Source organism: Amphiprion ocellaris, chromosome 14 (assembly GCF_022539595.1).
Source record: "Amphiprion ocellaris isolate individual 3 ecotype Okinawa chromosome 14, ASM2253959v1, whole genome shotgun sequence".
Lineage (NCBI taxonomy): Eukaryota > Metazoa > Chordata > Actinopteri > Pomacentridae > Amphiprion > Amphiprion ocellaris.
In genome coordinates this window covers 12,507,058-12,530,061 of record NC_072779.1, presented here as the reverse complement: position 1 = coordinate 12,530,061, position 23,004 = coordinate 12,507,058, and the positions used below count along the sequence as shown (strand labels likewise).

The 23,004-nt window shown below is 40.5% G+C and overlaps 2 protein-coding genes across 2 annotated transcripts; both read right to left on the bottom strand.

The window, feature by feature from the left end:
• Positions 1-1,387: 1,387 nt before the first annotated feature.
• aldocb (aldolase C, fructose-bisphosphate, b) lies at positions 1,388-12,510 on the bottom strand. Its single transcript, XM_023284151.3, has 9 exons — positions 12,363-12,510; positions 5,763-5,879; positions 4,805-5,016; positions 4,191-4,245; positions 3,946-4,106; positions 3,724-3,807; positions 3,445-3,619; positions 2,685-2,884; positions 1,388-2,569 (listed from the first exon to the last, which is right to left on the bottom strand). The coding sequence occupies exons 2-9, from the start codon at positions 5,872-5,874 to the stop codon at positions 2,477-2,479; spliced, it is 1,092 nt and encodes a 363-aa protein (XP_023139919.1). The 5' UTR covers positions 5,875-5,879; positions 12,363-12,510; the 3' UTR covers positions 1,388-2,476.
• Positions 12,511-14,110: 1,600 nt separating this feature from the next.
• Positions 14,111-22,542, bottom strand: rskrb (ribosomal protein S6 kinase related b). Its single transcript, XM_023284183.3, has 13 exons — positions 22,213-22,542; positions 20,731-21,021; positions 20,532-20,615; positions 20,125-20,193; positions 19,465-19,534; positions 18,370-18,477; positions 18,039-18,079; positions 16,818-16,845; positions 16,485-16,574; positions 16,227-16,315; positions 15,914-16,024; positions 15,697-15,810; positions 14,111-15,592 (listed from the first exon to the last, which is right to left on the bottom strand). Exons 1-13 carry the CDS (start codon positions 22,240-22,242, stop codon positions 15,356-15,358), a joined length of 1,362 nt encoding a protein of 453 aa, XP_023139951.1. The 5' UTR covers positions 22,243-22,542; the 3' UTR covers positions 14,111-15,355.
• Between the last annotated feature and the right edge of the window lie 462 nt (positions 22,543-23,004).

Sequence of the window (23,004 nt, the reverse complement as noted above, 5' to 3'; positions counted from 1 at the left end):
ACAGCGCCACTTGTGGTGGCTTTTATTTAGATATAAATACATACACAGCTAATAACCAGAAAATGGACACAATGCATAGCTGTGGACTGTGGACAAATACACATCTCTCTAAATGTTACTTTACCTGACGTTTAGTGTTTATTAAGATGCTGTTGTATTTCAGATAGTAGTTGTTTGACCGCTTTTGTTTTCACATATGATGGATCAACAATATTGTAATCACATTACAATACAACGCAAGCCAACACGCAACCGGGGCACTCAGATTCAAAAACTAGGTTTACATAGTGTGTTGGATCAGCACTTCTCTGAATAAAAATAGATCCTTTTTTTTTTACAGCAGATATCAGAACTTGTCAAGCTAACAAAAACACAGGTGGTGCTGTGCTTACTCGGTATGTTATTCCTTTGAGCCAGGAAGCACAACACCAAGATCAGGACTATCATTTTTTTTAAGTATTTATACCTGTTCTTTGCCAGCTGTGATAAGACCACTTGTCCAGTCGCTCAAGGGCAGCTCAGTGTTGGTACTGAGGGAGGACATAGCTGCTCTTTCATTCATTCCTTCACCCCACCCAGATTTAACCTGCTGGTCTCAGGGTCAAACATAACAGCCTCTTTAACCTTTAAGCCACCTTTAAAAGATGCATCTGGCTTGAGTTAGTGGTGTGAGTGACAACCTTTGAATAGATTACTTAAACAAGGTCACCTGTCTTTGATTGTGATTCATTGTAACACATTAACTGAACAGAGCTGCCCAGTGCTGTACCGATGCACACTAGTACACTAGTAGGCACGGAGGATCTTTCATACTGTGGATGTCTTATCTTTTCAAGGTGATATTTATCTAGCTGAAAGAAAATTGGCTGGATGCACACTATCTGGGGAAATTGTAGGAAGTGCAAGGATTGCTTAAAAAATAGACTGTACTGTAAATGTGTTATATGTCAGTGATGAAAGAAGTATTTAAATAGTTTTCCTTAGTAACACATTACACAAATAAAAGCCCTGCATTAACTTCAGTAAAAGTACGAGTACTACCTGCAAAATGTACTTAAACTGGCCCCACTGTGTGTTGTATTATGTTATTGAATGACATTACATAAACTTATCTATGTTAAATCGTAATCTGAAGGTAAGTAGAAACCATGTGTGAGATAAATGTCATTATGTACATTTTCCTTCTGGAAATACAAGTATAAAGTAGCACAAAATGGAAATGTTAAAGTACCAACAAGCCAAAAGTATAATATTTGAGTGAATGTACAAACTATAGGTGGGCTTCTACCACTATATAATATGAACTATAAAAATCAAATGAAATATGGTCATGTGTGTTCTAGTGTCAAACACATAGGAGCATAACACAACACAAAGAGATCCTGGATAATTTTTCATCTTTAGTTTATTTTTCTCCACTATTTGACACACCGAGTGCTTCAAGAACAATATTAACATCACAAACATCACAGGATTCCAACACAGCAGTGACTGTTTCCCTGCTGCTAACCCCACATTGGTCCATTTTACGCATACGTCAATAGAAACTCATCAGATCTTCCCATGGGGCAGGCAGGGGGAATCAGGAGGGGGGATGACACACAAGCATCACATAATATCGACAGCTTCACACAACTCAATACATTAATTACCGTATGTAATTTAAAGCTAATGTTATACTGAGAACAGACACACAAGATGATTGTATCTGAGTAACGGTGATAAGGAGTGTAAGAACGAAAAAGATTAGGATGAATTATTAGGAATGACTCCTGGTGTGTGGTGGTTTATTACAGTACGGTGTCTCTGCTGGAGCTACAGCTGTCTGAAAGTACAACCAGCACTCCGCGCTTTCGCTCAAAGGATCAACTCAGTGTTCACCATTTGTCTCGTCATTTTGCCTCAAAATGGATGTACTGATTCTATTAATAATCAGTTGGTCCCACTGTCAGTGTGTATGTTAGTATAGCGTTAGCACAGTTAGCCCACATCTTGTTCTTACAGAAGCAATACACTGACACACATATGCTGATCTGGCCTGCTTTGGGAGCAGTTCAAGAATTATCAAGTGGTGGAGAAAGGTTGAAAGCACCTGGTGTAGAGACAGGTGCGCTAAATACTGATTATCTTGATCGAATGTTAACATTTTGCGGCCGCTAACTTCCAGTCGCTGAGTCCAATAACAGGTTAGGTGTGAAATTAAACGGTTTTCCATTTCAGTCATAAATTGTCTCAGAGCTGTTTTGATTTGTTTGATCACATAGGAAAAAAAAAAAAAAACAATCCTGTTCCCTTTAGTACTGTGGTTTCACATTATGTTTTCAAATACATATATCTAATAATGTAATTTTATTAACTCTGATAACATAAAGTACAGTAGACAGCACAGGCCTGTGATTGATGGAGGAGTGAGGGGGAATAGCAGAGCAGTTATAAGACTATAACTAGGCCACGGCTGAGTGTAGTAATTTGATGTTTAGTAGGCGTGGTTAGCTACGTAGAGGGACTTTCCTGCGGCGGCACCAGATCCGGAAGACTCGTACTTTCCGAGCGCAGCCTTACCGTTTGCCTGGAGAAGACAGAAGAAACAAATAAGTTTTTAGGAAAGCCACAGCATGAAGAAAACTTCCTTTTTATTTAACTGTGCGAGGAAACGGTCAATGCGTCTTCGTGTTTATTCTGACCTCAGCACGCTTGATGAACTCCTCGGTGGCGGCCTTCTCGTTGTTCAGGTCTCCTCTCCAAGCGTTGAGGGCGGAGGCCTGCAGGGCACGGCCGTAGGAGAAGGTCAGGGCCCAGGGCTTGACAAGCGGACAGGTGTTAATGGCATTTAGGTTCACGCTGGCTTCCTCTTCAGACTGGCCACCTGACAAGAATGTCACTCCTGAGGAAAAACAGGAAAATGCACAAGTTATTCTACCTGCCTAAACCTGATGTTATTAAATTTTTAGGCCTTTTAGCTCCACATTTTCAGCACAACCTCAAGGTACATTCTTCTTTTTTGACAGGTTCATAAACTCCTAATAATTACTCATGTAATTTTTCAGAAAGTGAAGTGTTTATTTTCTGAAAAGTGCTGTGTAATTGGGCACTAGTCAAAATTAAAACAGAAATAGCATTCTAGCTGACTCAGTTCCAACAAATTAATTCCAATTAAATGCTAAGACAAATGCAGCCAAGATACTAGGCCTGTCATTATGTTACATTTTCATTACTTACTGTGTGTAATTATTGTTTCCAAAAGAATAAATAATTAATGAATAATGAATAAATAAACTGATGCTACCAATTAAATCCAACTTTAACCTGGTCACTTTGTCTTTCATCTCTATTTAGGCAATTTATTTACAATCAAGATACGAGTACAAGGAGGTCTAGAGAGTCTAAGCATAACTGTATTGTAAATTGTCCTTCAGGAATTTTCTCCTTGTATTTGTCTCTGACCTGTGACAGCTGGAGGCACGGTGCGGCGCAGAGCAGTGACGGTAGCCATGGCGATTTCCTCGCTGCTGTACTTGGTGGGGCAGGAGTGTCCGGCTGTGACCATGTTGGGTTTCAGCAGTGTCCCCTCCAAGTACACATGGTGGTCTGAGAGAGACTTGTACACTGCGGCTAGGACCTAGTGGTATGAGACAGAATAATGTGTGGAAGTCAAAAGACTGCAAGCACTGCTTACAGGATGTTTACAGTGGTTTGTGTCATGTACATTTCTCTCTATGTTACCTTCTCAGTGACGTACTGGCAACGCTTCAGGTCATGGTCTCCATCAGGAAGGATCTCAGGCTCCACAATGGGAACAATACCATTCTAAGAGACATTGCAAAGGAGGAATTTAATATAAACTCTTATATTTTAAAGATATATACATGAATTTGTTATAATGCCAAAATTAATCCATCTTAAACCAGATTAAACTACATCCTCATCCCATAATTTCATACCAACCTGCTGGCAGATGCTAGCATAACGTGCCAGTACATTAGCATTCTCAAAGATGGCCAGCTCAGATGGCGTGGTCTCGCTGATCTTCAGCACACAGCGCCACTTGGCGAAGTCTGCACCGTCTTTCTTGTACTGTGCACAGCGCTCAGACAGTCCATCAAGACCTACACATACACAGATATATCCATTAAAATATAGCAGGAATTTTGTGTGAGGCTTTAAGAGTGTTTGTTCCTGCTGCTTCCTACCCTGAGTGGTGGTTTCTCCATTTGTTCCGGCGAGGGGCACAACACCTTTATCCACCTGGAAAGAGAGCAAAATGGACATTTATGATCCCAAATCCCACTGAGTGTTACTCTGCACAACAAGCCTGAGCATATAACCTGAAAGCTCTTTGGCCCAGTTTTTCCTCACAACCTGATCTACTGTTGTGGGTGGGTCTGCATGTATCTACAATAAACATGCTGACAGTGAGTCAGTGTTTTCAAATTCTTTCCAGTTTCACCTGCCAAACTAAAGCTAGGTGTTTCTTTTGGCCTGTTAAACTTGAATACTTGGTTGTAATGTGATATCAACACTGGAGCTGCAGCAAAATTCATTGCCAAACAAAAGAACATGAGCTTTCTGCACTAAAGGTTTTATATTTTAGGATACCGAGAAGGGGCATGACAACCCATATAAACAAACAGCCGATAGCTGACACCAGGTAATGTTGCATTTGTATGAAGACAGAAAAGACGAGCATTTTTGTCAATCAGACAGATGAAGAGACTCTTGTAAACTGTCCTGAAACCTATATTTTCCAGCTAAATAGATTTAAATCTGACTTTAGTGGTACGCTGCAGCATTGAGCACTACATACCTTGATGCCGACAACAATGCCGCGGTCTTTGATGAGCTTGGAGAAGCAAGTGCCATCGTCTGTGTTCTGGTAGAGGGTTTCGTGGAAGAAGATGACCCCTCCAATACAGCTGTCGATGCGCTGGTCGGCCGTGAAGAGCAGCTGGCGATAGCGACGCCTGTTCTCTTCCGTGTTCTCAACCCCGATGGGGTTTAGACGCTTTGCCATGCTGCCTGAAGACAACACACACACATAATTATGAATACACACCGACTCAAATTGAGACGGAAATAATTCATGCATTCACTGTCGCACAGTTGTGGTTAAATTCAGGCTTAGACATTTATTGCAAAAAATTATACAATATCGAACAATACTTCATTTATGCCATTTATGATAGCTGAGGATTAAAACCATTCAGCAGAGTAGACAAACATAAAATCCTGTTTAAGGCCTCTACACATCTGAAATCTGTGCAAACTAAAACCACTTATTCCCATCTGTAGATCAAGATGCCGCAGTTAGAGCTTCAAACATTATTCAATTACTTAATGTGCAGCTTTTTTGATAATTGATTAATAACAGGAGCTATTGTCTGGTTGTAGTGTCTCCAGCAGGAGGATTTGTTGCTTTCCTTCTTTATCTTAACCATAAATCTTTGGGTTTTCACAGAAAACAAGAAAACATCATCTTGAAATACATCTTGTACCCTAAGGATGATTTCTCTAAAAATGAACTAACCTGCAAAGGCTATAATATGTAAAATGTCTACAACTTACTAAAAAAGCCCAGCTAACTGTCTAGTGGAAGGAAGGAGCTGTATGCTAGGAATACACTGGCCAACACGTGTTGTACATTCAATATACTCTGTTTTTCATTTGTTTTTTATTCTGCATTTTGGTCCTTGTAAACACACTTTTTGTGATTTATGTGGTGGTCCTGCTGGTGTTACTCCTCAAGTCAAGACACAAACACGTACCGGTGGACTCATCAGCTGCGAGGATGCCTTTTCCTGGAGCGACTATCCTCTGAGCGATTTCCTGAAGCTCCTTCTTCTGCTCAGCAGTCAGTGCTGGATACTGGTGAGTCATAGTGGCTGAAAGAGAGAGAGGGTCACATTGTTTCACCTTGTGTTGACTTGGATGACTGCCCAGCACCGGCCTCCCTTTATGCCCCTCTATTGTCTACAACATGGCTGCTTGCTAAAGCACCGAGCTTCCCTCAGTGATGGTTGGAGGATGGGCGAAAATGACAAAGCTCCTACAAGATGGCATCTAAATTCACACAGTCCAGTTGCACAGCATGTGTGTGAGATGTGATAAAAGCAAAGACTGTGAGCAGAAGGCTTCCTGCGTCCTCAAGGGAAAGGAGTCTAAAAAAATAGCTGCAACGTAAATTCAGTAAATAGATTTCTGTGTGAATGTTTAGTAGAACCAAATAAATCTTCTTCACTGACATTTATGCCATTTAGGGTTTGTAGTCGACTGTTTGACTCACATTAAACAATTCTCTTTAATAGGCTGTCTGGTCACACAGAAACCGTTTGGAGGCAGCAGCCGCGCAGTCACGACGTGCTAACATGCACACACAAGCTCCAAACCAGATTATTACGTTCTCTCTCTCTATTCCCTTCCTCACTCTGCTGTAAATAAGCAGTTACATAATCCCTCCCCTCCCCTCTCCATCCAATCTGAAGCACAGAAGACAGAGAGGCACATTATGCAACAACGCTCCGATAGACCCTGCTGCCAATCCTCGTTATAGCTGCAGGACTGGATGCAGCACGGCTCCTTTCCCTCTCCTCAGCAACACTTTGGCCTCTCCTGTTTTCCTCTAATGTCATTACGTCCCTCTTTGTGAATTACACGCCTTTTATTTCTTTGCCTTGATAAAGACATGACTTAAATCCCAATTTTATCACCCCATCTAGTTTAATGCTGCTGCTGAGTGGCTACAAATTATATCTACTGGATACATGTAGGATAAACAGGATTTGTAAATTCCCATTATCGCACATCTCTAAAACACATCACTCCTACGAATGCAGAATGTTCCAGGGAACAGGCTGTGACTTGTCTTTCTGGTCGACTGCACCGGTTACGGAGCCACTCCCAGCGATCAACGTCACCAATTATGGCTTGTTCACTAAAACCTCACAAGTGCACTGGTATGTGCCACAAAAATGGAGCAGACTATTGATGAATCAGTTTAATGGGTGGAAGGTACAAAGTCAGATTACAAAGCTAGCAGGCTAGCAACAGTTAGATGCACGGAGGCGCATGCTGCACTGAGATTTGTAACACTATAAGGAAAAAGACCTGGACAAAAATATATTTACTATAAATGTTCAACCATGCATTAATGTGCAAGATTGTTATGGACTAAACAGATTCCTAAGTGCAACCTAAAATAGTTTTTAGGTATAGTATAGCTCAACAGTATAAAATGAATTCCAAACTGAGACTGGTTTGCTGTGGTAGGACACTGCCTGGCATAACCTGTATCCTCTGTGTTAATCCTCAGCTTAAAGCTATGGGATAACCTTTAGAGCACATGCAGGCCTCTCAGTGAAAACAGTGTGAAGTTACCACAACAGAAAGGTTAGGCACAGCTCACTGCTACAAGTAACATTTACAATTCAGTTGAAATTAAAAAAAATCCAGCACTGCAGGCTATAACGTGTCCCTGAGTGAACACAGACCAGCTGAATAAACTGCATGACGACACATCCGGTGAATAAAAGGAAGTATTTCAGCTTGATAAAGGCCAACCCAAGGGCACGGGCATGATATGTGGGCCTTCAGCATGTTTATCTGTGCTCAACTCTGCTCCACTGTTTGCCAGACAAAAATCATGCTCAGCAAATACCTGTTATCTTTTGTGAAGCACCTGCATGCTTCAACAATACACTCTCTTTGGCTTTGGGCTTCTGCCGAGGAAACGTTGCAAAATAATTTGCAAGGCAATGTGAAATCTTCATTTTGCAATGTAAAATCTAAATTTTGCGCAATGATTGGTCAATCACAATGGAAAGTTACCAAATGTGTGAACTTTTGTTTTTTCAAGAAGTAATTTTTCAGTTGAAAAATATGCTCAAGAACATACAACCTTGAAGGAGAATGTCCTACAGTGTGTCCTTCCTCTGACATATGATCAGCCTGAGGCAGGTTTAGTGGCAACACCACACTTTTCAAAATTTGTGCTTAGGTTACTGCAAGGACAAATTCAAATGTGTGTGTGGCTTTGTTTTTTTTTTGTTTTTTTACAGAATGCTATGTAAGGTTTTGTGTAGTGTCTCAGAGCCAAAGAAGACAAGCTGCTTTTTTGAATTACTTGAAATTCACCATAGCAGAAGCGGTCCTGTTTTCTTTCTTCCTCTTTATCCTTACACTGTAGTCTTGATACTGTGTTAGATTTGACAGGTAGAAGAGATGTTGTTTTTGGATGAAGGCCTGGTGGATGTATATGATGGCATGTTAGCTGGAGTGAGTGGATGCACAGCTAGTTGCTTATGGAAACCCCTAAAACTAAGACTGCTATTTGAGCCAACTTTGATATAATCCCCCAGCGGCACCCAAGAACATGCTTCAGTTCTTATGGGGAATTCATATTCTGTTTTGAAATTGACAAGTAAGTTGCCCTGATGGGACTGCACTCTGAGAAGGCTGTAAATGAACTGTTTCAGTGGAACTGACTGTCAGATGTGTGCACTTTCTGGCCTTGCTTACATTACTATTTGATTCCAGTTATGCTTATCATTCATAAGTCTAAAACCTGAATACTGCAAAAGTGATCTAGGCAGAGTCAATTCAGTGTCTGTGAATGTCAGAAAGTCCGGCCAGAACAGACACAGTAAACACTGACACCAGGGTTTTCTATTTCATTATCTGCCCCTCAAGTGTCTCCAGGAAACGCTGTGTATCCATGGGGGAACATTAAGGACAAAAACAAGACGAAGCTGTACTTCATGCCTGACGCTGAATTATCATATGCTGCAGGCTGTAGCACCACAGATGTGACAAAATTAAATGAGGGAGTTTGTCTCACTAAGCTTGGCACGTTAGCAGGAACACACAACAAAGATCCAATCAAGTGAACAAAGAGGGGTTTTACTTAAGACTGCCTGGTCAACTTCTGTCAGTGACTGACTAATTGATTGATTGGTTTATTGGAAAAAATCAAGCAGTCATGCTACACCACACAGAAGAGGCCACCCATATATGTAATGAGTGAGGCTACTGTTAAAACCTTAATTTACTAAGTGCATGCATAACGTCATGAGGAATTTCAATTTTACTCAGCTTACCAAATTCAAGGAGGTAACCCAGAAGTTAAAGGCATTTTCTATTTGATACTGACCAATTTTGATTAGTTACTTGAGCAAAAATGTAAAAGATAAAGCTCAAAGCTACATTTTTTTAATGTAAAGAAACTAGAGTACATTTTATTATTACTGCTGCAGATAAACATGTTTGCAGGTGAAGGACATTTGTGTCTTCTTCTTGGAAAACAATTTTTAATCTATAGTATGCTATAACATGAGATGAAGGTAATACATGCTACAGGTTTCAAATCATTTAAACGTCAATTTCTGGTGGCTTATAAATCTCGTAAGATGCTTGACCAGTGCAAATGCTTGAATGCAATTTTGAAGAATCATCTTCCTAAAATGCCAAAAATGTCACTTTGACATGACTGGAAGTGGCACCCCTCTGATGCTATTACCTCATAAAACTGCTGATGATTATGGTTATCTTCCAGTCTCCTAAACTGTGTAGAGATTACATTGTGATGTAACCTCATGACATTATTTCACAAATACAGCTTTGAAATTGACTTTATAACGACAGGGATTATATTTGTGGGTTGGCCATTTAAAGAGCTATTTTGGAATTGTTTCCATTTCCAATTAGACACACGATTAAAGTTGAGCATTTTTAGAGAGACATAACAAAGAGAAAGCTGAAATTATTAAGCAGCCATCTTGAACTTTCTCTCCATCACGTCTCTGTGATTTTTACTCCAGCCTGTTGCACAGTGGTCACCTCATGGAGAAAAACACCATTTCTGCACTGCGACATCAAGATTTAACAGCCAACTCCCTGATGCGTGATGCAGAAAGACTTCAAACTTGGCAAGACATGTGAGACTGTATTTCAACAAAATACCATAATTGCGTATCTGTGAAATGCAGGCCAGATTCACCACACTGTAGACCACACTTGTGACAGGCATCAAATAGAAAAAATAAGCAATTAATGTTTGAATTCACATTTCTACCAATCAGAACATTGTGACACTCACTGGTTTAATAACTACCTAGTTTAGACAAAACTAAGGACATGCTGGTACATATACTTCTTGTCTGAAGCTCAACCATCACTCATCTGATTCTTCCATCTTCCACTTTAAACAGGACCAGCCAGGATGTAGTCAGTGATCACAAATACATAACCATATTTACATTAACAACAGTATCTACATCTATAGCAATCGTGCTGCAGCTAGTCATTTTAAAAGCATTGCTGCAAGCATTAAACTATAATATATCTGAAGCTTGCACACTAGCACGCCTAGTATTTACAAGGCTGCAGGCAGGGATTGAGTAAGGGTAGTTATTCAGTTTATCTACCTAGACTCAGGCTGGCATTGTGCTTAAAACATTTATCGATAGTTGAAATTACAGTAACAAGCATGTAGGGAGAGAATGGGGGAGTTTGAAGAGAAACACTTTCATCACCTTGTCTGCATCATTATCACTACCTTAGGGTTTAGCTGCCTTCTTGTTTTCTCTACATTGCAAGCTACATGAGCTTTAAGGAGGTGAAATGGCTCCTGCGGGGCAGCACTAGTCAAAAGTAAAAAGCCTGCTTGTTGTGCTGCGTTTTTGTTACCCGATGGGCTGCTGGCCTTGGCACTGTTGCAAGTCTCTGTTTTTGGGCTGCCTCTATCTTCAGGTCTCGATCCAGCAGCGCCAGCAGGAGCACTGTTACCCATGCAGCTCAGTGACACAGGAACCTATAGCAGACGTCAAGGCTGCGTGTGTGTGTCACAGTTCAAAGAGAGGTTGACACTTGTGAAAACGTAGTAAGGTAGTATTCATCTCTCTTTCGTAAATTCAATTGGAAAGACAATCTGACCATCTTTTGGCTTGCAGTTGGGGAAGGAAGACATTGGATTAAAGTGAAAGAAGAAAAAAGTAATTACAGCGCAATTTACACTGAATATTAAACTAAATCAAACAAATTCTTATGTACTTGATGTTCTACTGTTATGTGTAAGCCATTTTCATGTGGTCTCACCGTACAAACTGCCTCTATTTCATACATGAAGCTCAACTGAAGTTATTTTTACCCTTCAGAGCTTAAATTATTAGTTGATCAACATAGAATTATTCATCAACCACTATAGAAATTGATCAGTGGTTTGGATTTGCTCTGCTGGTCAACAAGCTAAAGCAAAGAAGCAATTTGAAGATGTCATCTTCATCTCTGGGGAACCGTGATGGACATTATTTTACTTTTAAAGACAATGTGTACCAACGAAAATATATACACTCAGTGCTAACATAGTGCACTGTTACTGCAGCTAACTCTTATTTTTCACTGCAGTTTTCTAATTAAATCCATTCATTTTGGTATATGGATGCCAGAATGTAGTGAAAAATGTTCTTTACATTTTCACAAAGCCCAAGCTGCTGTATGGAAAGTGCTTGTTTTTTTCCAGTATGTTTTTTTAAACAGGAAAAAGCCAACATATGGCATCTTAGAGGACTACAAAAATGAGAAAAGGTTCACATATAAGACGATGAAACAAAGAAAGTGTTGTCATTTTGCTTTTAAAGGACTTAAACATGATTGTTTTATATTGATTTTCTGTGAATGGAGTGATGGATTCATCGTTTCAGTTTCACAATAAACTGTGAATTTCATTAAAGTATGTCCCGTGTTGTGCGTTTACAAAAGGAAGTCTGGTTGTCCAAATACAGTGATGTCTGATGCATTTTTTTCCCATATACTGCATATGATCTTATTCCACCGTGTCCCCTCAGTCAGCCCCGCCTCCCGGCACATCAGAGGTCTACGTGCAGAGGCACAGATACACCCTGACAGGACGTGAGCTCACCACCACCCCCCATCGTCGCCCAACATTGCTGCTATCCGCACGTTTCACCCCAAATTCGAACAAATTTAGCGCACATAAAGTAACGGGGTGCGTCGTTGCAAAGTGGAAGAAGACGCAACAGGCTCTTCCCCTCCGCTTCCATCCTTGAAGGTCATCATTTCTGCTCTCTTCCTGTTGCGTATTTCACTGACAGGGTGAAATGCGCAACTCTGAAGAGATATTTAACAATATTAGAAGAGTTAGACGGTTTAACGTCCGAGCAAATAACAGGGAAAACGACCTTAACGGTCGCAGTTACTTTTGGCTAACTAGCTAAGAAGACAGCTTGAGGTTGTGTAGACGAGCATCACATCCGCATCATCTTTATCAATATTAGAACCATCGTTTGTGTGATAGATAGCTCATAAAGAGTGAGTGTAGCTGTCTTGTGGGTGAGTTTGAGGATGGTTCTTACCTGCTGATGGATGTCTGAGCGGGTAGAGAACAGGTGAGCTGTGCGCGGAGGATGCGATGCGGTCTCCTGTTTCACTGCTGCAGCGCAACGTGACCCTTTACAAAACCCTTCAGAAGGGGGCGGAGTCAACTCTTCGTCACGTGACGGAGGGACGCTCGGTGGGTAATGCGCATGTGCCGCGTAGCATCATAGCTCTGGGCGAACACGCAGGATGATTCTGCATCTTTTTTTGTTGGAAGTTTAAATACAAACAAACAGCGACATCATATTACCAGATAAATCAAACAGCCTCTACAAAATGTGTTTTATGCTTGTGGGATTTTTATGTGTGTGAAATAAATCACAGTTTCCTGTTCCAGAAGCCCTCTAAGGCTACCCAGATGCCAGTTTCAGAAGCAACAGTGGTGCTTAGTTGGTGAACAAAATATCAAATTAAAAAGCAGATTTAAAAAATGACAGTGGCTGAGATTGTGGCTGATAAGTTTTACTAACAATACCTGTCTTGGATGAAATTTGGCAACTAGCTTTAGTCGACCACGCCCACATACATTTATTTTGGTAGTGGTCTATTTGTATGTACTCTTTTTGTGGTCTCTGGGCCATCTAAAGTTAAGAATTTTGCATTTTTGCATTCAAATCATATTGAATCTGGGCTATTTGTAGGTTTTAAAACAACTTGAGTTAACCAAAGTGCTGTACATGGTATCAGACAGGCCTGACAGCAAACAGGATACAACATTTTCCAGTCAATTTGTAAAGCAAACAAGAATATGAAATACTTAACACAAGGTGACATCTTGCAAGATCAAATTCCAAAATACAATTAATAGCAAAATTAAAAGTATTAAAACCACTTAAAGCAACCAAAGCCATTAAACGCATGTATGTCCATGGATGAGGAACATTTAATTGTAAGAAGGCTATTTAAAACTGAAGCTGAAGCTTAGATTATACTAAATGCTAACTTCAGAGAATCAGTCCTATTATACATAGTTTTAAAACAAACTCCAGCCATCTATGTTGCTTGGAAAAAATTACTCATACCCCTCGACTACAGAAGACAAGTGACAAATGCTGGATAAATTGGGATTATTATTGCCCGAATGAAAAAAACAAACATTTTTCTTGTGTTCTCAACTAAACTTAAAATCATATATAATAAACACTTATTTAGGAAAATCAGTGAAATATAACTGCCATAAATCTATTGTAGTATTTTTTTTTGCTTAAGATACTGTCAGTTGTGTAACAAACATTCAGATCCTTTACTGAAAGTGACAATAACTCATAATGCTCTATTTAAAGTAAAAATAATGCATTCAAGTTTTTGCTTAAAAGCTCTGTTCACTATTAATATTATATTTTGGTAATTTAATGTACTCTAAAGCTCTGCATCATATTTTACTTGCTCATTTTAATTTTTGCAAGTGGTATAAGTAACTAGTACCTATAACAACCAAATATATGGAGTGAACTTAAACTGCAGTATATTGTGTGATAAAGTAGAAACCTTCATGTAAACTAAAAGTACCTCAACCACACACACTCTTAAGCAAATGTCTGGATCAGTTACAAAATGTGATTTCTTAACCCAGCTGAAGAAACGATGTGGCACAGCAGAAAGGAAAGGTGAGGCAATGATGATTATCTGTTCACTCCCCAATAAACCGAAAACTATTTCAGTGCTGCTTCTTTCTGACTTTCATTCTTCAAGTCAACCTGCACAGACAAAACAAATCAGCAGAAACTTGTACAGTAAGAGTTTAATATTCCATCTGTGCTACATGGAAATTACAAAAATACATCATAACACATAACATCAAACAGCATCCAAAATATTCATATAAACCTTATAAAGAGGAATATATACATGTTGTTGTGATCAAAAAAAGCAAGCTCAGGATCACACGTGAGGCATTCTGGGTACACATCAGGGCATACTTTACAAAATCATTATGTAATCTGATGGTCAGTGCATGGAGGCAAGATTACTTAGTAGGGTTACGGTAGCCTTGGACAATAGAAAAAAGCTCTGTATCTATCAAAACTGGAGGTAAACAATTTTCTTGTTCATTCAACTCTCAGTCCCAGCTAAAATCTGCCGAGCCAGGTGCCATCTTGGAGTCAAAATCAAGACTGAATGGGAAAACCAGCGAGTGCTCCCCTGAGTCACAGGTTATAAATAATAAAACTAAATTAGACGTTGAAGGCATACACATCTTAATCTGATGTTGCAATGCTTGCTTGAGTTTAATATAGGACAGGACAAGAGATGTTTCTGCTGCTATTCATTTTAAGCAGCTGAGCAAGCATGGGAAAGGTTGTATCGCAGTATGAATAAAGGTACAGAGTAAGTTTTAAAGCAAAGACAACACTAAATAAGGCAAAGTGCTTCTTTCGTCTACTTCTGCCAAAATGGGCTCATAATCATGCAACATGTAAAAAGGCAGAAGTTCAGAAATTGACTCACTTTGCTGAAGGGTTTGGAGAGATTTCTACTGAGACACAAATACCTTGTTGAAACAAAAAGATAAAGAAACACAGTGCATTGTGATCGACTAGCAGGACTTTTCCAGGCAGGGTGAACGTGATAGGATTCGTACATTATGTTTAAACACCATAGTCATGACCGGTCATGAGAAAACTGAGTGGATGAACAATAGTGCAATCTTTCTTGCACAACTGTTGAGCAAACAGGCTTGAAAAGGTGCTCAGTGGAGAAAGGCAAACAAGTAAAAGAAACAATAGTGACTAGTACATCACAAAAAAGTATAAAACTTGCTAAAACGTGGGGGAAAAGGTGTTTTTTTTTTACTCAAATGCAGGATTCCATTCTCACCTGGATTGAAATCAGTTATTTTGGCTTGTACTGAATAAGACATTTTACAAGGCGCACCACACCTGTGTGTAAGGGGGAATAATTGTGCAGAAGTACATACATGTAGGCTTTCACCTTAAATGTGTTAGTAGCCATATAGTAAACTCAAAGTCCGTCAGACAAACACTTCTCTCCGCGGACCTTTTTCCTGAGCAGGCTGCAGTGGGATTGCTGGGCCGGGCAGAGGGGCAGCGCTGTGGGTGCGTGTGTCGGGATCCAGCTGTGTGTCCGGCGTGGCGGGAGGGCTGAGGAGCAGGTCGTAGTCGAAGCCTTTGAGAGGCTGCAGAGACAAAGTGAGGCCTCGTCGAGCTTTGGCAGCTCGGTCCGGTCTCTCTCTCAGCTCCAGAATCACCTGGACAATGAGGAAAAGTCACTTTGCTTGCACTTTTGGCGACACATTTCTTGCTCATGTTTGAAATTAGCATAGAAACAACCAAAGTGGCTGCATCCAGATACCTCCATAGGCTGACGCTGCAGTAGTTCGAGGTCAAAAGTTGTTCCATGGAAGAAGGTTTGCCGCTGGAAACGATCGAGAGTCCTCAGGCGGCGGCAGGGAGTCTTGCACAAAAGCTGAACAGACAAACACGTGCAGATTATGATATGACACTGAATCATCCAAACTGTTGTTTGTGCGTGTAGTCAAATAGTCACAACAATATGAGTGTGGAATTACCTCAGTTATTAGCAAGGCAAATGGGGAGCTAAAAGTGAGGGGCATTTCATAGGGAAAACTCCTCACTCTCCTCAGCATACTGCAATGATCTGGTTCTGGAGGCACAGGGAACTGAGGAGAGTCAAAGGAATAATTCAGGGTGTCTCATCTTTGAAATACTTGACAGATTTTTTAAATCTTACATGGAAAAAGCATCAATAGTTTCATTTTTGCAGTCAAATTCAAGCTCAGTTGTGTCATTGAAAGACTAATTGTGACTAACATCCACTGATCACGCATCACATACTGTGCCTACTAGCAACAAAGAGCTCACCTTCCCAGTAACCAATGAGAAAAGCAGGATTCCCAGCGACCACCAATCAGCTGCATGGTTGTAGGGTCCACCACTCAGCACCTCTGGGGCTGCAGAGCAGACAGAGCGCACACACATAACACGCTACACATTCTTACAGTCACTTCCTTGTATAATTTATTGAAAAGGCTCAACATGTTTGTGTATTTTTACATCCCAGCATCTGCAGCTTTGACAGGATGAGTCATAGAGGAAGATGTGGAGGGATGATTTTCTCACCCATATATTGGATGGTTCCACAGATAGTAAAAGCTCGTCCTCCTCTCTCCAGGCGACGAGACAAACCAAAGTCAGCTAAACGGAGGTGTCCTAGAAAAGACCATGTTCGCTACATTATTTAATTGATGATGCTCTAAATCCAGATTCCTCTTACTGCTTTATTTACAACAGATGCAAAGTAATAAAATATTTCTACTGTAATGTTCCCTTTAAGTGTTAACAGATGTACTGTTTGCATTAATGCACACTACAGTGCATAATAAGGATGATGCTTGTGCTTCTCCTGCACACCAGAGCTATGCTGCTCTCTGCTGGGGATGAGCTTTTACTCACCGTTGTCTGTCAGCAGGATGTTTTCCATCTACAAAAAAGAAAAGAAAAAAGACTGAATGAGGTCTAAACTTTAAAAACAAACAAACATATACTTCAAACAGTTCACAGGCAGATTGACAAACACCTTTTTCCTCTAAGCTGTGGTTGTCATCAACCCTCCCTAGATTGAAGGAAGAACTCAAGGACTGCTAAACAAACATTAACCACCTGCAAGGGTTTTTTACCAACACGCGAACACACACACATACACACCACTTTTACCACACATACTGGCATCTAATCAGGCACATGCACATGGCAACTGTCACCGCTGTACATAACTGTAATTTTATTTAATCACCATAATCTGTTTACAGCACCTTTCTTATGATAACACTTGCTGCCCTTTTTATTACCACCACGTCATTTACCTGTCTTACTGTTTTATTGTCTATTTTACAGTGTATTGTTCTTTTGCTGCTTTATAGCTTCCACACAAAAATGAGATGTCATCATAATCATTTTGCACACAATATAATGTCTATATAGCTCTTAATATAAATGGCTGATTAGCATTATACTGCACTTTAACTGCAATGATACATTTCAATAGATTTCTACTTCAATTAAATATAAATGCAGCAAGAGGGTTTTAAAATTTAATGTGATGCACACGATATTACATCGAGGGACTGACTAAACTGTGAATTATTACATCTACTCTGACTACTGTATAAAGTATCTAAGTCACAAAGCATCTAGCTTGTTTAGGTTTTTATTCAGAACTACACAGAATATTGTTTAGTGAGGTAAAAACACAAACTGACTATGGATGATGTAAAGAAACTGCTGTGTTGGCTGTTCCTTTATGAAACATGTAAGTAGGGCAGTTAGCTGGAGGAAGCTTAGGAGGTGAGAAAAAAGCTCTTGATTGGGATTGACATTAAGTTTGTTGCATTTCTTATCTTTCTTTTGCTATTTGGTACATATCTTTTAGCTTTTTCCCCCCCACATAAGTATGTTACCCAAAACGATGCACAATCTTAACGCTATCATCAATCTTTTGCATTTGTTTCTTTTTATCCTTGGCAATTGAAAAATATCATGTTAAATATTTGTACTAAAACTAGTTGTATAATATAAGTAAGGACTAACATTCTCTTACATACAAACATAATTTGTATACATGCACTATTTAACAAAATAAACTAAATAAGCTTGTGAATATTTGCTCTTTCTGACCTTCACATCTCTGTGGATGATGCCAAAATCATGCAGAAATCCTGTAACAAAAGAAAAAAAACAACTCAACCAGCAAATTAACAACTTTCAAATTCAACTGTCCCTACTGGCATACTTAAACTCTTGCACCGCTTTGTTGCTGTGGGACATCCTCTGAAGGTTCATCTCATTTTAATTAGACCTTGTTTCACAGTTACTTACACTTAAGTAACTAAGGAAACGTTCATGATGACAGTTTAATTAAGATATGAGGAGAAAGGTGAGGTTCACAGCATGTAGAAGGGTTCATATCCTTCCCTTGTGCTTTATTAGTGTTATGCAGCACACATACCGAGCGCAGATCCCAACTCGGCTGCAAAAACTCGTATAGTGTCCTCTGTGAACTGACCGATCATCTGCCAGTAGGTGTACAGGTCTCCAGTGCTGCAGTAGTCACACACTGTGGAAGTGGATAAAGCATTAGACCATATCTATGTAATGTAATGCAAGAGCTGAGAGGTAGGGAAGGACAGCGTGAGGTGGAACACACACTGGTGACAGAAACTGGGAAAGGGAAGTGTCATCTGGAAGTGAGGAGAGTGTGAAGCTATCTTCCACTTCAAACCAATTTACTGTTTTTAGCCCGGCTAAGCACATGGTTTTCATAAATAGAAATATAAAGTGGACTGGGTGCAGATTTGAATGGGCACATGTGTCTGCAATATGAATCACCACTCTCCAATTGGGGATAATCATGTTTCCTATCGCTATATAAGGCAACATAAGACGAGAATGTTTAGTAGCACTTTGGGAGATTTGTTTATAGAAACGTCCATCATGTCAACATAGTTTAGGTCTTTAGAGAGCTTGTGAGTATCTCCCCAAAGAGCAGCAGCGCAGCAATGAGCTGTAAATAGTTGTGATTTCCATATCCTCTATATTTATGGCTTAAGAGATGTGATTCAGTGATGATTCACAGTTTGAGCGAGGAGCGGCGGCCTCTCTTTTGAATGTTGACATGTATTCCTGTTGAGCTGCAGCAGCATTCAACATCTGGTCTCCGGGCTAACACGCTCTCTTTTCACAGGGGGTGGGGAAGCAAACAAAGTGGGTCACACTTTCTGAGTCAGTGGCTAATTTGGAATAAAGGGTAAATGCTCTGGAGGAGAGGGAAAGAGGGCAGAGCAGCTACACGATGCAGAGGAGGTGGTGGGTTGGGGTTGGTAAAGTCTGTGTCTCTGGGTGGTGAACGAGCACAAGCACCCGGATTGAAAGACTTAATGAGAAGCTCTTTAGCTTTTCTTCATTTTGTTTCAGGTATTGGGTCAGGGATTGTGGGTAGATCCTGGACGATGCTACCGGTGCTGAGGTGAGAAAAGGTGGAGTGAAGGGGTTTTTGGATAGTGGATCTGGGTTGGACTGGGTCACTTGTCTCTGGCTGACTCACTAATGTAGAGGTGGCGCTGGGTCTGCCAGCAGTCCTGGAGGTCATGGACAAATGGGTGGCGGACCTGACGCTGTGGGCAAAGGTCAAAGGTCAACCTGAAAAACCTTCATTCTGACCATCGATAAAGAGGAAGCCTCACTCTCATTCTCATTGTCTGGGAGATGGTTTTACTCAGAACTTTAATAATTTCAAGTCTTATTGGTGACATTTAAAGACTCAAAATTACACATGAAACCAGTCAGACATGACAGCAACTAAACACATCTAAATAGTCAATCACCTCCTTATGCCAAATACGTTGTGTGCTTCCATCAACATTTAGACAATTAATAAATCCTATATGTATAACAGGACATCATCTGCATATAGATATATTTTATGCTGTTTTTCACCAGGTTTTATACCTTTAATACTCGAGGTGGATCTCATGACACTATGATGTCAACAAATGATAACACATATCCACAGTAAAGTTTTCCTAGCTATGCAAAATACTGATTAATGCATGAAAAGTCCCATACAAAACTGATGGTATGCTGAAAAAAATGAGTATTAAAATTTCTATAGTTTCATTATTTCCAAGGCACATATGGATGCCTAGAATTTTTCCCCACCCTCTAAAATCTACAAACTAAAGATGATATAAAAGTAATTTCCCACCTGGACTATAACTTCTTCTTTTGACTGCTCCAAGACCCCGAGTCTAAGAATTTCCGATTTGGGTATAACCTGTTGGTAGATGCAAATACAGAGATGAAGTAAGAGTGCAGAGGAATGCAATGCTGCAACAGTCTCATTTGTGTGTATGTAAAGCGCCTCAATGATTACTCTTAAAGTTATAAGTCCTGACTGGTTCCTTTAAAGAAAAAGAAAAAAAAAGCCGAGAACATGATAACCTTTTCCCTGAGGAAGACATTCAGTATTTCTTTTACTTTTGAAACGGGCAAGCTTGCAAATAGTCAAATAGTATGCAAAATGACATCCTAGAAATAGCATCAGGTCAATGCCAACTAATCTCAGACTGTCTGCCTTTCAAATTTATTGGTTGATTCAGGCAGAAGACTCACCTTGACAGCATATGTTTTCTGTTTGGACCTGTCCTTCACTTTCAGTATGGGTCCAAACGAACCTTTGGCGATGTAACCCAGCACCTGGTGAGGTGAACGGAGGGAGATGTAGACACAGAGACAGAGAGAGAAAACATCAGAGGAAAAAACAGAACAAGTATTACACATTATTGGTGTCTGTGCTGGAACTGAGGCCTACCTGAAAGTGTTCATGCCCAGGCACAGCTCTGTGGGGGAATTCAGGCAGGAACATGGCAACAAACCCTGGAAGGCTCCACTCTGCTCTCAGCTTTTCTGGGCCGACTCCCGCCAACCTCAGGACGTGCTCTGGGATCTCGGGGGTCTTGCCTTGGAGCATTCGACGCTGGCCCAGACGCAGGGCAGGTGGGGCCAGGCGACACAGGCCTGCTGGGATAGATAGGCCAAAGCTGGAGAGGAAGCCACGCCATCCAGAAGAGAAGTGCTCTTCCTCCTGCCGTTCACAGGGCCTCTTTAGGAGAGATGGGGAAAATGGAGACATTAAAGGACAGTTATGTCACAGCTGAGTAGATGCTGTTGTAGCAAGGAAAAAAAATCTGAAAAACAAACCTTTTACATGAAGAATTATTTAAAAATCTCACCTGCATTCATGCACGTTTTAACCAAAATCCAGAGTCTCAAACTGACAAACACTGTTCATTCAGGGCCATTTCACATAAGAGGAAGGATCAATACTAATTGAGGCAGGCATGCACTGCTAAATGCAGGCTTTTACTTCACCATTTGGGAGTTGATTGCCCAGAAATCACGAGGTAAGCTGTTGCATGCCACATAATAGTGAAAGATACTTTGAGAATAGATTTATTTTCACTGTTTAAGCAGGAAAGTTCCTTAATATTCACATACTGGGAAGCTGCTTAGTGCAAACACAGCTCCTCTGCTGTTTGCTTCCAAATGTGAAGTTCCACTTAAGCTACTATACATGTACATATTCAATATAATATATAGTGTCTTCCTCTGTGATTGCTGATGTGAAACAAAGATTAGAGAAATCAGAATAGTCCATTTTAGTGACTTTATGCAACCCCAGAAAACACATCAGATTAGTTTCACCATTCCTGCTTGCTTTTGTGATTTAAGAAGATAAAAAAAAGCCTTTAGTCTGCATCCAATCTGCAGTCACTCGGTCACACAGCCCCTCTACCCCTGGGCGGCCCTGACCCGCACAACAGATCTGAAGCTCTGTGGTGCAAGATGTGTGTAATCAACCGAGCAGGATGTCATTATCATCTGAGCCAATTGGTGGGACACATCTACAGTCATTCAGCTGAAATAACTGTCATCAATGAGGCATTTGCCTGACAACTGATCAGAAATTAAGTGGTGTCATTATTTAAGCAGAATATGTGTTTAAAATGTTTACTGGCCAATAGATTAGGAATGTAAAAGTTGAAATATTATTGATACTTAAGTCATCCAGCAGACATGTTTTATGGTTAACATGCAAAGTAATATTAATGAATGACTTTCTGATAATTAAGTATGCGATTTCCTTACACTGTAGTTTATACTGCTAATAAAACGGTGCAGCACTCCTCCAGGACCAGCACTGTCGCTGCTGCCTGGACACCATGGAAACAGGGAACCCCGTACGTACGTCACACCTTAGCAACCAGGAATTTCATTCATTCATTCGACTCACCTTCCTGGTTTTACTGCCGTCGGCCCCCATTAGTGTGACAGAACATCAGCACTGTAGCCTCAGTGCGGCGTCTGCTCCTCATCCAGCCGCTCACATTGTACAGCGCGCCATCACCGCGCCGTATCCAGTCTCATGCGCAACACGCAGTCATATTTTAAAGGTTTGGAACAAGCCAAGCAGCACTCCGTTACTAACAATCTGCAGCCGATCGCACAATCCGATGTAAAATGTGATAGATATGGCGACTTTAAAAAAAAACCAAGTTAATCCCGAGTATGGGTAACGTCAGCGCAAATCCGCCCACATCTTTTCCATCCAATGAGGACCTGGTGGAGTTCAGCTCCCCCTGCTGCTCCGTGTAATCAGAGCTGCACATTAATTCAACAAATCAGTGACGGCGTCTGTTCTCGTGCATCGTTTGTGTGCTGTGGTTTCTAGTGGGCAAACAAACGCACATATCTGAAAAATTAGACGCATGCTCTGGCACCTATGCCTTTCTCCGTTCACTTACTCCTAAAAATAAGTCAGTGCATGCATAATTTCTGCTGCTTTAACATGCCAAGAGAAAACCCATAGGGCAACATCAAAGGTGAATTCATGCATTTTTACAGTACAAGCAAGAAGCCCTGCACGGTGTTGACTGATGGGCTACAAGACGAGTAATTAAAAATGAATAAACAAATAAAAAACAGGATGGAGTTAAGCAACTTGGCAAATGTGCTGTAATTTCAGGCCACAATGCACTTGTGCACACTGAGCACAGTGAAACTGTCAGCGAACACAAAGCGTTAA

What these genes read in the sequence shown, in the direction of transcription:
- aldocb (XM_023284151.3), bottom strand. Translation starts at nt 5,874, where the DNA reads ATGACTCACCAGTATCCAGCACTGACTGCTGAGCAGAAGAAGGAGCTT. An exon ending in TGGAGAAACCACCACTCAGG is followed by an intron (nt 4,107 to 4,190) that starts GTAGGAAGCAGC and finishes GTGTATGTGTAG; the next exon opens with GTCTTGATGGACTGTCTGAG. An exon ending in ATGCTAGCATCTGCCAGCAG is followed by an intron (nt 3,808 to 3,945) that starts GTTGGTATGAAA and finishes AATGTCTCTTAG; the next exon opens with AATGGTATTGTTCCCATTGT.
- rskrb (XM_023284183.3), bottom strand. Translation starts at nt 22,242, where the DNA reads ATGGGGGCCGACGGCAGTAAAACCAGGAAG. An exon ending in ACGGCAGTAAAACCAGGAAG is followed by an intron (nt 21,022 to 22,212) that starts GTGAGTCGAATG and finishes TCTCTCCTAAAG; the next exon opens with AGGCCCTGTGAACGGCAGGA. An exon ending in TGGAACCATCCAATATATGG is followed by an intron (nt 16,316 to 16,484) that starts GTGAGAAAATCA and finishes TCTGCTCTGCAG; the next exon opens with CCCCAGAGGTGCTGAGTGGT.